Raw genomic sequence first — 15,804 nt, 5'->3', positions numbered from 1 at the left:
CATTTGCAAGCTACCCAATAACCTGAGTTATACTTGCTAAGAAAATACTTAATGCGAACCTTGCCAGCAGACAATTGCGCAAAGCAGTATCGGCGAACGTGCAGGTCAGCCGCCCAGACGCACAGGTGTGGCATCACACTCTGAGGGACACGATGTCAGACCATAGCCTAATATCTCCCTTTAACACTGCAATACAAAACCGATTAAAGGACTCCGTGGGCTAGAACAACCCCAAACAAATACGCACAAACAAATGCCCCTTATTGGCAGACTGCATCGTACGGAGATAACTAACGGGAGCTCATGACTCCTCGTACAACACTAAAACTATTTCATCAAGTAAAACACAAATCCACCAGTTACAACTACAACATTTGCCGAGCAACTGACCCAATGGTAGCTGTAGCATAACTAGGTAGTGGAAAAAGGGTACTTTGAGAACATAGGCCAGCATACTAGCCGCAATTCAACACACACAAAGAAAAACAGAAGCAAAGTGTTGTTTATTAAAAGAATTCAATTTCTGGATAACAAACCTGAGCCGAAGGCTGCGCAACTAGGTGTTAAACGTAGTTAGGTCCTTAATGACAACCATTCAGTTCTTCTTTTGCAAGTAAGCCTTTCTTTTCGATCTGGCATTCTCAACGTTTGCCCAGTAGATAATTGAGAAGGTGAAAATGAAGGCTAAATAGGTTGACTGAACACAATCCGCTTACGACTTGCAACCACGAGAAATTTCTCACGAAAACGTCTAACGAAATTCGGAAACCCTTGGCTGAAGAAGCCCTTGAATGCATTCACTTCATAAGGCGATATACTGTATGTTATAACGCCTCGCCTGTAATGAAGCTCACCAAACCTCATCTTTTATCAGACGCGCACTGTTGCGCATCGACTTAAACAAAATTACTAGACAATTCCATCCTTAATTTTTTCTATGTTTAAATAAAAAATTGTACTAAAAACTAAAAAATGTTTAAAAACTAGTAATGCGTGTCCTTTTGGATTCATAGTGCCAACTAAGTCACAAATTTAAACAACTAGTCAAAACTGGTTGCTGACAAATATTATGCAAGCTGTCTTCTTCTTGTTAGTTTAAAACGGTAGTGGACTGAATTTGCTATTAGCATAATTTTAATACGTTGGTTGTTTAACTCCGCTTTTGTGTGGAGCTGCCTTTGACTTAGCCGCTGCACCGCGCCGGGTGGGTTCTTCCTGCTGCCAGTAGCCCGGTACCTTCTGTATGCCGAATATGTATATTCTCTCCAAGTATTCTGTCTTATTTCATCCTCTGGGAAGTCCCGGGACGCTACGTAATGACAGGTAGTCATAATACCATGGCAGGAAACGTACCACTAAGGTGCGGAAGTGCCATGGAGGCTATTATCCTGGCTTGGAGTCCATTGCCACTTAGCGGAAATACAAAGTTGAAACCTTAAGTGCCCGCGAAATTATGACTATACGAATGCTTACTTTTATCGAGCAACGCTAACAATTCCTCGCTTAATTAACAGCTTACAATTTTAGTCTATTCTTCTTGCTGGAAAAAGTAGAGTGGCTGGCACCTTGGAGGACTGTTGTGGAGTGTTGCGGAAAAAAATCCCGGCATTGTACGCATAAGTGGTAGCGCTCACTGCTACAGAACGTCAATAGACGCAAGTCATTGGAAGTCAATTACTGTTTTTGAAATCCCGAAGTCGAATTTGATTCAGTACTCAGATCTTGAAATAAAATCGTTTGTTGCCCTTTTTTAATTTTATCTGGTTCCATGTAGTTCACTGTAGGTAGTAACGAAGGTAAGTGTACGCTTTGGTATTTAACACGACAATGCAGGCAGGCACTTTGATGGTATTCAGAAGGAATCCAGCAGTGGCTTATAAAGCTGTTTGCTATTGGTTTGAAGAAAGTGGCATCTGTGAATAGATTGTTTTTACTATACGTTCATTGAATTAAGCTTGGAATCGGTACTCGGTCGGATGGTTGAAGGCGCCTGAACGGTTGGGAGCACCTTGGGTGCCTTTGCCGATAGGCATCGGATTTCTGCCGTCAGCTTATTAATTTCTTCAGCCTGAGATTGCAGAACTTTTAGGCGATTCGCTGTTTCGACTCTGTCCTTAATGATTCCTTCACAAAGTTCTCTATTCTAGAAAATAAAAGAAAAACGTTTATATTCGTACTTTCTATCAAATTGTTTCACCTTCTTGTGCTCATTTTTAAATTATCCTTTTTTCATTCTACCCAAAATACAATTTTGGGTAAAAAGGTACCGATAAGGGTTGTGTCGGTTTTTGTTTAATGAATTGACTAAGTTAGCAAATAGTTATTTTGCAGATTGGGCATATCTAATGAAAAAGAGAAATATGGATTGTGCACTAACTGGATTGCGCATGTAACTGTCCATGGAGGCGGAGAGGGTTTGCAGCTCATTAAACAGCATGAGAGTTTTCACTACCAAACGAGTGTTCTCACGCAGCTGCGCGACGTAGATGTCTCGAGCATCTCGCAGGCGCTCTTCCGCCTCATCCTCTTCCCGTTGGATGCGCGCCTGTAACGCCAGCATGCGAAGTGTGATCTCTTCCACCTTGGGATGAATCGTTTCCAATTTTTCTAAGTCGTCCAGGCGACCGAACTTGTCAATCATCATCAGGTCGCACTTCACTGCCATCTTCTTCAACTCTTCCTGAAAACAGTAATCAAATCCGGTAGTGGCCCTGTCTGCCATAATTTGACAGCAAAAAGTGGTGGACTCATTTCCTGAACTCTATGTTGAGACTGTGAATGTCGCTTGGGTATTACAGTTATTCTGCAAATCAAGGAGCGTTTCGATTACCAACTTAAATAATCAAAACACAGAAATCAAATTTGACAGGAACCAATAATTTGCATCAATGAAACAAATGATGAAGTAATCAGAAGTTAGGAGCAGAAGGCCTCAATAAGTTGAACAATACTTTGCTGATGGGAGTAGCAGTAATCATGTTCATCATCAAAAGTGCCTTTGATCATTATCATGAATCAGGTGAATAGAATACCCTAAGGTGTTTTGTGCAATGCAGTATACAATAACTAGTGGGTAGGTCGATAATCTTTTCAATAAAGCATTTTTCAAAATGAAGAATAACAACTTTGGCCTGAAAGTTGTTCGGTCAACGCACCAGAAAGACTTTTTTGTGGCGTTGAAGCATGAGATGCTTCTCCTTAGCTTGTCTCTTCTCCTTCCGCTGAACACGTTTCTCATCCTCCAGTGCCTGAATGCGCCGTCGCAGGCGATTCACGTTGTCGTGCCTAAAGACAAGGATCGGTGCAAAGTCCTGCGGAAGTGACTTGTCCTCGAAGAAAATGACCTGGTCCAGTCGCAGACTGACCAAGCGCTCGAGGACGTTCAACTTCCTCTGTTTCTCCAACTAAAGTAAAGTCATATCCACTGAAAATAGCTCCTTTCAAATTTAAAGAAGTATTTTAAAAGACTTCAAATTGCTCTTGATTCTAATTATGTTTTGTGGCCTTATCTTATAGAGCCCAATTCATCATAAACTTTGATTGCATGTAGAGATGTGATGTTTAGTCATGATCGCAACTTTTAAAACAGCATTGAATAAATTAAAAATACTACATATTGAGAATATTTTAAATAATAAATCTAGGTAAGATTCTAAATGACCAGCATTATTCGGTTACAAATAACTCCTTAATATTTTCTTATCATTTTTGAATGTATATGACTGTCCACTTTTACCGGCGCAGAAGCATTTCGTTTTTTCCCACCGATTTTTTATTCCTAGTTTAGTTTTAGAACACAATTATGATCGAAAACATTTAGTTCCAATAAAAAATGAATTTAAATAACTTGTAATGCGTACGGAAATTGCCTTGCTTATAAAACTATAAACTAGGTGATCGAGACATGAAGCCGACACATTGATACCTTCCCCGTGTTTCCACACTCAGTGTTGGGAAATGTGACATCAAATAAAAAATAAGTTCATCATTAATCAGGGTTGGGACTTGGAAAACCTCTAGCCGATTGTAAAATAATGTAATGAAAAGCAGTATCAAATGTATCTCCTTTGGACATTCCAAAAACTCCACCGTACAAAAGCATGAGGCATGTAAAATAATAGCGCAAGCACTATAAAATACAACAAAGGGCCATGTAATTTGCAGTTTATCAACTTAAAATGACTTCAATGACTTATTAAAAACTCTTGTAAAAGAGTTGCATTTGGGTTTTAACTTTTGAAACAGATTATTAAGCATAGGTTAAACATTGGAAACTTGGGAAAAAAGATGTGCAAGCATTAATGCTCGTGAATGTGTAGGAAGTCGAATTTTTGACAGAAATAGAGCGGAGGGGTTGTCATACCTGAAAGGCTTGCAACTCCGCAGTAGCCTGTTGCAGACTTTGCTGCGCTGACCGTGACCGTTTGGCGAGGGCCTCCGCCTCCTTTCGCTGGGCTTCGAGGAGGCGTTTTTGGTCTGAGATCTCATCCTCTACATCGAGGCGCTGCTCGCGAAAGAAGATGGTTTGATCGAAATCTGCCTGCGCGCAGCCCGATGGGCAGATGTCGAGGTCAAGGATGTTACCTTCCTCGTCGTCATCATTCTCATTCTCCTCCGCCTCATCTGACTCGTTCCACTCCGAGTCCTCCGACGAGGATGACAATGACCCACCCGATTCCCCTTCGTCTTTTAGAGAAAAGTAAAGTGAGCGACATTGTTTCTGTTGCACAAGAACTAGCAATAAAAATATGAAATGAAAGAAATTTTGTTTCTACGAAATAGAGGTGAATATGTAGAGCCTGATTACCTACCCACATCTATTAATTCATTCTCAAGGTCAGTATATATAACCCTTACAATACATTCAAAAGCCTACTTTAACCAAAAAAGACTTTTGATGCCTTTTGCTAAAAAATGAACCACTACAAAATCATCAACCATCAGTTAATGCTCCATGCATTCAAGTCGTATTCCAAACAAGCGAAATCCCGGGTGGCAGTATAGTGAACCAGTTATGGCAAGTGAGATTTTCAAAACATGCTGTTAGATACATTTAAATCAGGGATTTCGCTGTGTAGCTTGAGCAACCTGGAATCGCATCCAATTATTACAATTTCAAAAAAAGTTGTTCCTACTTACTTATGCTTACAAACAGCATTCTACCAGAAGCCAGAAGTAAGCCCAATCTCATGGTGCGCATGACCTGCTATCCCTTATTATTTTTGGCAGAAATTCTTTCCTAACTTCAAATAACATCATTTGCCTACTCGAAAAAAGCATTTAAAGGTTTGAAGATAATGCTAACCTCGAAATTAACTATCTTCAACTGGCGATGGACTACTGTCTTACCGGTGGCAACACCTTTTACCTTCCGTTTGACCCTCTTTCTGTAGACCTTGTGGAGAAAATCGCCCCATTTGTGGTTTTCACCGAGGAATTCCTTGAATTTTTCGTGAACTCCGTTTTCTTTCGCTACCAATCGTTCGATGTTCGCCAACGTTTCTGCGATCTCCACCTCCGTCTCAGTAACCTTTAGGGATTTGGAGTGCAGCGATTAACACTTGAATGAATTTAATCACCACGACTGCAACTTCAAAGTTCTCCACAATACTATAAGTGATTTAAATGTGGAATGTATTATCGCACCAAATTAAACAATATGTTCATAGGAAATAGGCACGGGTGATTTAAAGCCCATTCGAATTCCTTTTCTCACTACTAAGAAGTTATGACTGTTTTTTCTATGAATTAATTGGGAATACTATCGTTAAATGTTAAAACTTATGCTGCTAAATTTCAAGCGCAAATTTCGGCAACGTTTCACGAAAAAGTAATAGCTAATTGCTTTTAAATTCTTGACGTGCTGAAGGACCCACCTTTCGGTCAACCTCATTCTTTTCCTCGGTTTTGGCCTCATAATTCGTTGCTAGACCTTGTTCTGCCTTTTCAAACTCGGTCAGTAGTTTGTACTCTTCATACAGAATGAGCAAATTAAGATTTGCACGCCCCATCAGCAAGTCAAGGTTCACCTTTTGATGACTCAATGTACGCAATTCCATGTTGAAGCAGCGGACCATGGCTCCAGCCTCAGTAACCAGATACTGCTGTTTGTAAAGAGCCCTTTCGTAGTGCAAGTTCTGTCGATCCATTTCCAAATGCATGTTTTCTTCCGAATCGTGTGAATCTGAGCTCTCAAAAAGGCTTGGATGTCCCCCATCTTTGCGTGTCGTGGCATTTTCAAGCAGACTTTTGGGACCCCTTTTCATCGAATCCTCTTCATCAATAGTGTCCACCACGCTGTCCGGTTGAAGAGGCTGCCTGGTCATCAAAACATGTGCTGAAGGCTGGAGCAGTTGCTCCTCTGGATACATGGAATATAGGGATAAGCCGACTATTTCTGGGCGGTGCGGAAAGGGAAGATCAAGGGTATAGAAGCTCTTAGGTTCAACTAGCCGTGCTGTTGAGACGAAAAGAACTCGACGATCATCGTGCATTACTACATTCAGTCCTGAAAAATCTGGAACGCATTCTGACCGTGGCTCATCTGGGTTGGACAACTAGAACAGGCTTTGTATGATGGTAAAAAAGGAGTCATACGGTCTTTTTCAGTAGGGGAAGTTTCCCATCTTCTGAAGGCGCCACAGCATTGACTGATCTTTTGTAAGTTTCCAAAGCGGTATCTGTGGCATCAAACGCCCTATGGAAGAGGAGACACGATTTTGGATCAAGAGCAAAGTGACTCACCTTTCAGGAAACTCATCGTCATCGAGGTTATCAATTTTCAGACGAACAACTATACTATTTGGAGGTAAATCCTCAGAGAGCTGTTTAAGAGATTCATCAATAATCTTCAGCTCTTTGATAATGGTTGCTTTTTTATTACGCAACTTCAAGAGACGCTGGTTGAAATCGTCTTGCCTTTGCGAAATCTGCGGTAATATAAGTGGTTGACACTAGAATGCAAAAGTAATTTTACCTGGGTAATTGCTTCAAGTAGGGTTAGGCGCGATTTAATGGCTGTGGGCTTCATATTTTCCGGTACAGAGTAACTGGGTGAGGATTTCAATTTGAAGTCGCCCATGTTGTTTTTGACGAACTCTATCGCTGCTACATCAAGGGGGTCTTCCCACTTGTTCGTGGGCTTCCTTGCGTACAGCTCCTCCCACTGATTAGAAGACAAAAAATGGTGACCAACGTTAGGTTAGTTTATGTTCTTAAAATGAACATTTTAGATTCAAACATGATTTACTCAAGCTAAAGTAGCTTATCAACGATAGAATCAGGAAAATTGTTAGGCTGCAGAATTACGTCCTGCCCTGTAGCCTGCAATGCAAACGACTTCGAGATACCCTTATTTCTAGCATGGTGTTAGGTAGAGTTTTGCTCCCGCAAACAATTCTTTATTCGAGGTCATGCATAATTTTTCCGTCTGTTACTGATTCTGGATCTCCGAAAAGTCACATTTAATGTCATTCGCTGTCGATCTGATTTATAAGAAATGACTGTTGAAAACTCTTTTTGATAATTGAAGAAAGGACATCATTCAGAAGGATGATGCAGTTATAGGTTTTAGGCTACTACTTCTCTTTACAGGGCAAATTCCACAAAATTTAAACGCAGATCACCTGCTGACGACGTTTCTCGCGCTTCAGTCTGGCCACTTCCAAGGTCTCCAATTGCCGCATATAGCGAAGGCCTCTTGCACCTTTGACTTTCGAGCGCTTGATCAAATCCAAATTGCTTGCCGATAGGATCTCTGTCACTCGGGACTGCGACTTATCTTATTAGAGTAAAGGATGATCATATTTTTTCTAGCACAAATTGCCAAAAATACCTATGCAAATATATGGCATCGTACGATTAGCTTTCCTGGAATTTGTCTACACAAACTCAACTGAGGTGAAAGTTAGCTATAGGAGAATATCAATACATATTTGGGCCAATCTATATTAAGTTTTAAATCAGTCAATCAATCATCAGTTGTAATCAAGTATGCTTATCTGGACAAGAGAACAATATGTGATAGAAGACTCAAGCAAACTTGGCCAACTGATTAAGACTGCCATTTATAGAGGCACAAATGAAATTACCCGTGAAATATCTTATTCATCACTTAATCTCCAACCAAGCACATAACAACTATGATTGTAAGCTGGAAACCCTTACCTTGAGTTATAGTTTTCCGTCTACTTTCCATTTCTGCTTCTCGCTCCTGCCTTAACTGGTCCTCTAGTAGCTGCATCAGTTCAAAGTGGCCTCGAGGTAGCTTGATCTTCCTTATTGAACTGACCCAATCGTTAGTTCCGAAAGCCTTTAGCACAATGTATTCACAGGCTAGATCCTTTCTAAATCTAAAAAAATGGAAACAACATCTCTTAAAATAACGTAGAGAAGTCATTTTTGGCTCAAAAGTGACAGCGACCAAATCGATTGAACTAGGAACTTTGTTGTTGTTACAGAGTATCATATCAGACAATCCGATCTAGTTGATAAAATTGAGACAAAATCCGACCTATTGATCAACTTTTGAAGCGCAATTGATTTTTTCCGACTTTGGAACGCCACTTCTTTGTATAATATATCCATTTGTTTCTGTCGCTGATTCATGAGCTGTTCTCTCAATCGTTCCAACATTTCGTACTCCTTTGAATAATAAAGGAAATTAAATCAAGCTAAGTCAATGCAAGTAAAGGTATCTTGTGAACCCTTCTAGGTACCCGACTGTTTACGCGCATATGAGAGGGCAGTCGGTCATTCTGCTCTTTCAGTTGCTTGAACCGCAGTCGCAACTCCGCAATCTGCTTTCTGGTTTCCCGTTTCTTTTCCTCTCCAGCCTCAACAAGTTTATCCCATTCCATCTTTTTACGTGCCTGTTCAATGCTGAACTCATTAGCATCTTGAATATCCTCTTCTACAGGTTCGTGCTGTAAAGTAAGCATGTGATATTGTCAAAATTTTGAGGATTAGCTGATGTCATTAATAGATCACTTTGGATATTCCCAGACCAAAAGTACTAAGTCAGATAAATGACCAAATTTTGAACTTATCACACATATGTTAAACTTTTACTCATGCAAAAGCGAAAAACTGCTACTTGGTTAGGCAAAAGTTTTAGTAATCTAGTTAAAAAGGCGGCCATCAGAAACAATAGGAAAGGGAAAATGGGGTAATGTAAATATCAACCTATTTTTATATTTAAATGATTGCCATACGGTCACTGAAAAAGTTTCGCAAAAGTTGAGAAACTTTAAATACTTACATTTTCCTATAATTCAAAGTACAAAAATAATGTTGAAAGCGTTTACGAAATGTTACAGACATTCAATACTTAAGGATAATAACATGGGATAGTCGGGTGGAATTTCGTTCAAATACAACAATTTCATCAATATTGGTTACATTAATAAGATATAAAAAGCGAAAACTGAGGAGATGAATCAAAAGGGAATTGTGCGTCTGTTATAACAATAATAGGCCCTAACAAAGTTTAGCAGTGAGTTGAGACTTACACTGGAGGAAGGAAGTTTGACTAGCAGCTTGCCAACCTCCTGAGCTTGAAATGATTCGGACATCAACTCCAGTACGAAGAAGGTTCCATCTCCTCCAACCGTTAGGAGAAAACTAGGGTTTCATGACGACAAAGCAAAGAGGTAGGGGTTTTGAGAAAAATTGTTAAAAATACTAACTGAAAAATCATTTCAGACCACTGGATATTTTCAAATCCAAGCAAATGCTTACCTTCTACCCTACCCTATGATTCCCTTTCCATAAGGAAAATGAAGTAAATTTATCATGACTTTCATTCTTTTGGTTGATTTCCATTAAAGTAGTGTGTAAACGACTTTACTGAACGTAAACGTGAGCATTTAGAGAAGGTGAAACTCCTTAGACAAGTGGTGCCAGGAAATAGTGTGTTCACCGCTGTTGTCACACAATGAATACGCTCATAAATGGCAAGGTCAGCCTTGCTCACCTATCGTCGAAGGTGAGTTGAACTCGGTTTACAGGTCCACGATCGTTGTCCGAAAAAGCGTACGTCCAGAAAGCGCCCATCTGACTGAAATCAAAAGCCTTTTCTAACATTTGAACACGTAGCAATCCATTCTGGAAGCCCATGACCACGCGACTACCACTGAGACTGAACTTCCACGAGAGCAGTGGTGAGTCGTTACAGTCAATGATTTTTGGAGATTGTAGTGGTTTCATTGATCGCACTCGCGGAAGCACCATCTCCAGCTCCGTCAACTCTCGCTTTTCAACAGCTTGGTTTTCTCCGGTCTTTGGAGGGGCGTCCATTAGGTCCATCAAATTGCACTTGTACATGTAACCAGCGTCAAAATCACCCTTGTTTTGCAAAAATATGTATTATAAGATAAATCAAATTTCATTGGAGAAAATGACTAAGTAATTAATTTTTCCATGAGTAAAAAGGCTAGCAAGGAATATAAACTGAAAAATGAGTTAGAGTAAGTGCATATTATTCGATCTGCTGTAACAAAATGTACTCTAAAATTCATTAAAATGAAAGAACGATAAGGTGGAAATGGGTTAAATGAAAGCAAAACAACCATAATGCTGAAATCATTATGGAGATCCCAAACAAACTAACCATATTAATCCACACAAGGTGCGGATCTTCAAGACAAACCATCCCTCCAATGATTGGTGAAGGCTTTTCAGGTACGATTGCTTTTATTTGGGATAGCTCTTCTTCGAGTTTTGCGTGCAGTCGTTTCTCGTCTAACAATTAAATAAGACGAGAAATAGAATGTGATGAGCGTGGCTTGTGATGGCTTAATGATAGCCGCATTCTGCGTTACCAATAGACTTATCCGCATCAACCAAGTAATTTCAAGTCAAATTTTGTAGATGCTGTACTTTTCTTTGTTTTTAAAAATGAATTTAAAGCAACTACAACGAATAAAATAAATGATTTGTACTTTGTAGTAGTAAGAATCATTCATTTTTTCCATCGCACTGCCTTACCCTCCATGGCTTTTGTCAAATCCTCTTCATTAATGAGACCTTCATTGAGAAGTTTTTGTGTATTTTCTTGTCGCTTCTTCTTGGCCTCCTCATAAGCCGCTCGACGGGAAATGTTCTCTTCTATCACTCGCAAACCTCCGGCAACACTTTCCATTTGAAAACCTCGAATCGGTATCGCGTCGGTTATCTCAAATGTCCCTTTTTCCGGGGCTTTGCGTAATGGCACTAATACCTGCAAATTTTATTACCTACTCAAATCGTATTCATTAAATCTAGCAGTAAATATGACATTCGGAAAAAAACGTCATACAAGTGTATGTTATTTAACCCTATTTTGCCGAAAAGAGTACCTCAATCACGCAACTGTTGTCTAGGAAGAGCAGGAGAGTTGGTATTGTGTCCTTCAAATTCGGGTAGCGCCATTGGATTTTCATAGCTTTCGTGGGAATTCTAACAAATCCACTTGGTACGATACGAAGACCGTCAATGTGGAATAGGAAAATAGTCTTATCAGCACTCTAGAATACATAAAAAGTGGTGTTTGGTGCTTTCGTACCGGCTTAAAATCAAATTGAATTAGATTTGAGAGGCGGAGCACCACATAAGGTACATGGGTCGGTTGAACTGTGCATCGATGTTTTGAAATAAAGATGATCGTTTAAAAAAAGATTTTTGCAGCATATGGGCGTTTCACATTAACTTTAAAATGAAGGCAAAGCTTGATATTGAATCAAAACGATTGATAATAAATTACACCTGCAACAATGCACTCCTTCAATGAATGAGCTCACGGCGGTAGCGAAGAGCACTCCTTCCGGGTCGTAGTCCATGGTCATTACGGCGTCCGTGTGTGGTTTGAGCACTTGCATGAGCTCGATGCTGACCACCTGAGAAGATGGATTTTCTTCGTTCTCAACATCATCGGACGTGATTTGCATAACACGGACTACACCGTCCGCAAAACCAGCCACTATTGTCTTTCCCTTTGGGTCAATCTACCGGATAAGGCAAAAGATTACTTCTAGCATAAAAACCTGATTAATTAATCCATTTTGAACTGTAAAATGGATCCAAAAACATACATGCGTGGGAGCCCAAATCAAACAGTGCCCACAGGCATTGAAACGCTTATAACCTAACATCGCCTTCTTGAGTACATCGAAAACCCGAACACTGCCTAAAGTTAAGAAAGTTGTCACTTTTACTAGAAAATAATATTCTCGCCGCCTATCATGAACAATAATTATGCAGAGATTTATAAAAACGTTAATTTAATGCGTTTATGAGAACAAACCATCAGAGCCGAGCGTAGCAGCGAGATAAGACTTTGGTGCAACCGCACAATCCACAATCGCCCCTGCATGGTAGGGCAAAATCAGCTGCGGTGAAGCAGATATGTGCGAGAAACTCAAGTCTAACTTCCATATTCCATCGTTGGCGTCCTACATGAGATTAGGAACAAATTAAAACTGTGATCACTTCTGCTTTAGTGACGAAAATAATTTACCACAATTAAGATAATAAATGGGTTAACAAAAATTCCTAGGTAATATCAGGGCACTGGGGCGAAAGAGAAATTTATCACTGACTTACAGATTAAACTCACTCTGAGCTTATAAAATAGCAAAATTAAACCGATTAATGAATGTTTCTCCTAAATAATAATCTGTAACAAGTTTTGTGAAATTATCAGCTTTTTAATGCACCATTAATTGGAGTAAACAAGCCGCCACTTTGCCCACATTCATGCGCCTCATTTGCACCGAAAATCTAGGAAAGTATGCATACATTTTACACATCAAGATGATTAGCTTGCATTCACATCTACACAACTTTTGCAAAATTTCCGACACATTGCATTACTATTCACCCGTATCTTTATCATTGAGGTCAGATTTATTGCAAGCTGTTCGAAGCATTTGTGTAATGCTACTCACCATACAATACCAAAAAACCGTCCCTCCGACTTCCACCTTCTGCAGGGACATGAGTTTTGCATGAGGTGAAACACGCAGCTCATTCATCGGTTCCAATTCCAAAAACGTCCCCTCTTCTTGCGCCTCAGCCTGGTCAATTGCCTCGAATTCCCAGGTCTGGAAAATCAAATCAATGTTTTCTTCCTTCACCTTGAAGCGCTTTAACATTATCATCACCACCAATCTTGCCGTCTCACTTACACGAACATAGCCATCCGTGCCGATAGTGAAGAGTTCACCTTCATAGATGAGAATATGCATGATGAGCCCATCATGACAAGGCGATCCGTCCTTGCGGCATATTTGCACTTTGATCAGGTCCCCCTCCCACAGCAGAAGGTTCCCCCATTCGCAGCCTGAGAGCACCTTTCCATCAGGCATGATAACGAAACCCTCGATGTCGGAAAGCTCTACCTTGCCGAACTTCCCAATGCTTCCCTGCAGCTTGAGCCCTGTGAAGGTCTTTGCCATCTTCCAAAAGCGGATGTGCCCCAAACCTGCAGTAACTAGGACGCCGCGCAGGTCATCCGACCAACGCACTCGAAAGATCTCCTGTGAGAAGGCCTTGTTACGCAGGACGATTCGCTCCTCGCGCCAATCCCAAATTGTCAACAGGTAGTTGGGCTCATCTCCCACTGTTGCGATCAGCGATCCATCAGGACTAAAAGTGAATATAAATGTTAAGGATTTGTTAATTACCGCAACGTTTTTAATTGCTCGTTGTTGTATAATTTTTTTTAAAAGTCTCGTCGAAAACTCTCTATTCGACTTCATCCCCAATCCGTACCTGTTAAACCAAAATTGTACAAATTTAAACCAAGTGTGACACTGGAATCCACCTTCTTAAGTATGACAACTATTTCTATGTAAATTTTCGCATTAGAACATAAAAAGCCGTTGTTAAAAGGGGAAGAAAATGTTTGGAAGCTATTTTATGGGTATGTCATTGGCACAATTAGAATTGACTTAAAACTATTTCATATTTTCAAATCCTATTATGTGGACAATATGCCAGTTAAAAAATTTTATTGAGATAAATTTTATCGGTGTTAGCACTTTTCATTGCATCTCCTCTAAAGCGCCACTGTCAAAAGGATTACGTGTAATTGTTTCGCAGTACATTCGAGCAAACCGTCATAAAAGTAAAGAGTTCAATTGCACATATTAAAGTAATTAAAAAAAGCCCTTCTGAATAAAAGGTTCATGCATGGTTAAAAGCATCGGTGAAGTTGTAAATTGCGTTCAATTTAATCAACAAAATACTAAGCCGAGTATTAAGAAACACAGGAATTAAGGTTACGACTTTCTTAAAGTATCAAAATTTCTCCTGATAACACAATAAAACAAATCTCAAGGTGCTCATGTTCAAAGAATTGTTCCCAAAGCAGTTGAACATAAAAATACATGGTCAAAGAAAACAGAAGCATCAAGAATTCTTCTAAAAATGGCCGCATGCCCAATTGCAGAAGCTGTTGTGTAGTCAATGCTGGAATAAAACTCATCGGCACGAGACTTGCGTAAGTATTTTGCAGCAGAACAACTTTTGACAAAGAGCAAAATTATTCGATTGCTAGTAGCCCGAACTTACGTAAAGTGGCACGAGGTATAGGCAACTTGGGTGCCCTCTCGAAGAATACGGAAAAGTTTGAGACTGGGGTACTCGTAGATGCAAATGTTAGGCAACTCGCCCTTCTCTGCTACAGCTATGTGTGTACTTTCAGGATGGACGTCAGCAGCGCCGATGCCAAGGCCTCCAGTAGAGCGAAGGTAGTTACGTTCTCCATTAACAAGGTTGCGGATTTCGAAATAGTTTCCCACCACAAAACCCACACTATCAGTGCCGAGAATTTTAAGGTTGTCTCGGCGAAGGGTGTCGCAGCCGAAGGAGTGGTAGAGCTTTAATAAGTTCTCAGGCAAGCCGCTCTCCTCTGGCATATGCGGTGTGGCAACTATGGTCTCAAGATCGTAGTAAAAGTCATCAGGTATGTGTTGGGTCCAATTATCAGCGGAGCCATCCTCATCTTCTTCGTTCTCTTCCTCCTCATTCTCTACCACTTGGTTCACATTTTCTGCTCTCCTAAATGCCGAGCCCGGATTTCCGCCTGAATCAGCAACTTTGCCAATTTCTTTATCGCTGTTTGCATAACTACCTTCGTCCATATACTACCTGAAATGGTTAACAAATATCTAATATTTTTTATCGACTACCTCATTAATATTAAGTAAATAACTATTTTTGTCCCCGCATAGTACTAAAAGTTACATTAATAGTTGCCAACAACATAACCGCTTCTAAAGCATTTCGGGTTTAAAACATTAATAGAATAAATTAAGGAGCATTACATTCATACAATGTAGTGCAGACAATCAGGAGTAAAAGCAATAAAAACAAATATAAGGTCAATCTAAAAATTAAAAAATTGAAAAGAAACTAGGGGGTTCCTGCATTGGGAAGCAGTAAAGCCTACAAAATTTCTAACGAGCGAGGCGAAAAAAAATTGCAGAAGGTAGACTATTATGAATGACTACAAGTATGTACAGAAAACGTGTTAATTATTATTGTGGTCATAGCTAATGGCGGCAATTGCAATGATAAATGCCCATTGCAACATAATCAACAAAAACCCAACCAACTTCGAAATCGTGTTTTGCATGTTTGCTATGTTGCTGGTATATTAAAACGAACAGGGTTGTTTTGAAATTTGCTTTTTGTAAAGAGAAGTAAAAAAATTAACATGAAGGCTTGTGGTTTTTATTTGTGTTATATAATTATGTCAAAGCTATGCTGGCCCTTTTTGTGCTACATTCATTCACACAGTTGATGACAAGGTTCTACAATTAA

At 39.9% G+C, this 15,804-nt stretch overlaps 2 protein-coding genes across 2 annotated transcripts; both read right to left on the bottom strand. All coding sequences in view use genetic code 11, as the record gives it.

Moving 5' to 3' along the window:
- Positions 1-595: 595 nt before the first annotated feature.
- Positions 596-864, bottom strand: EGR_08077 (Cytochrome b-c1 complex subunit; the record flags this gene model as incomplete). Its single annotated transcript, XM_024497326.1, has 2 exons — positions 596-684; positions 717-864. 2 exons carry the CDS (start codon positions 862-864, stop codon positions 596-598), a joined length of 237 nt encoding a protein of 78 aa, XP_024348264.1.
- A 270-nt stretch (positions 865-1,134) lies between these two features.
- On the bottom strand, positions 1,135-15,122 carry EGR_08076 (WD repeat-containing protein 52; the record flags this gene model as incomplete). Its single annotated transcript, XM_024497325.1, has 25 exons — positions 1,135-1,239; positions 1,940-2,143; positions 2,378-2,680; positions 3,156-3,404; positions 4,364-4,686; positions 5,350-5,530; positions 5,877-6,557; positions 6,598-6,697; positions 6,745-6,929; positions 6,977-7,165; positions 7,626-7,780; positions 8,167-8,351; positions 8,513-8,643; positions 8,718-8,924; positions 9,510-9,621; positions 9,974-10,344; positions 10,610-10,740; positions 10,987-11,218; positions 11,337-11,504; positions 11,778-11,981; positions 12,069-12,163; positions 12,281-12,428; positions 12,924-13,079; positions 13,164-13,623; positions 14,551-15,122. 25 exons carry the CDS (start codon positions 15,120-15,122, stop codon positions 1,135-1,137), a joined length of 5,847 nt encoding a protein of 1,948 aa, XP_024348263.1.
- Positions 15,123-15,804: the final 682 nt, after the last annotated feature.

This window comes from Echinococcus granulosus (genome assembly GCF_000524195.1).
Source record: "Echinococcus granulosus chromosome Unknown EG_S00095, whole genome shotgun sequence".
NCBI classification, from domain to species: domain Eukaryota; kingdom Metazoa; phylum Platyhelminthes; class Cestoda; order Cyclophyllidea; family Taeniidae; genus Echinococcus; species Echinococcus granulosus.
Note: the sequence above shows the minus strand (reverse complement) of the source record. Positions and strands in the feature narration are given on the sequence as shown.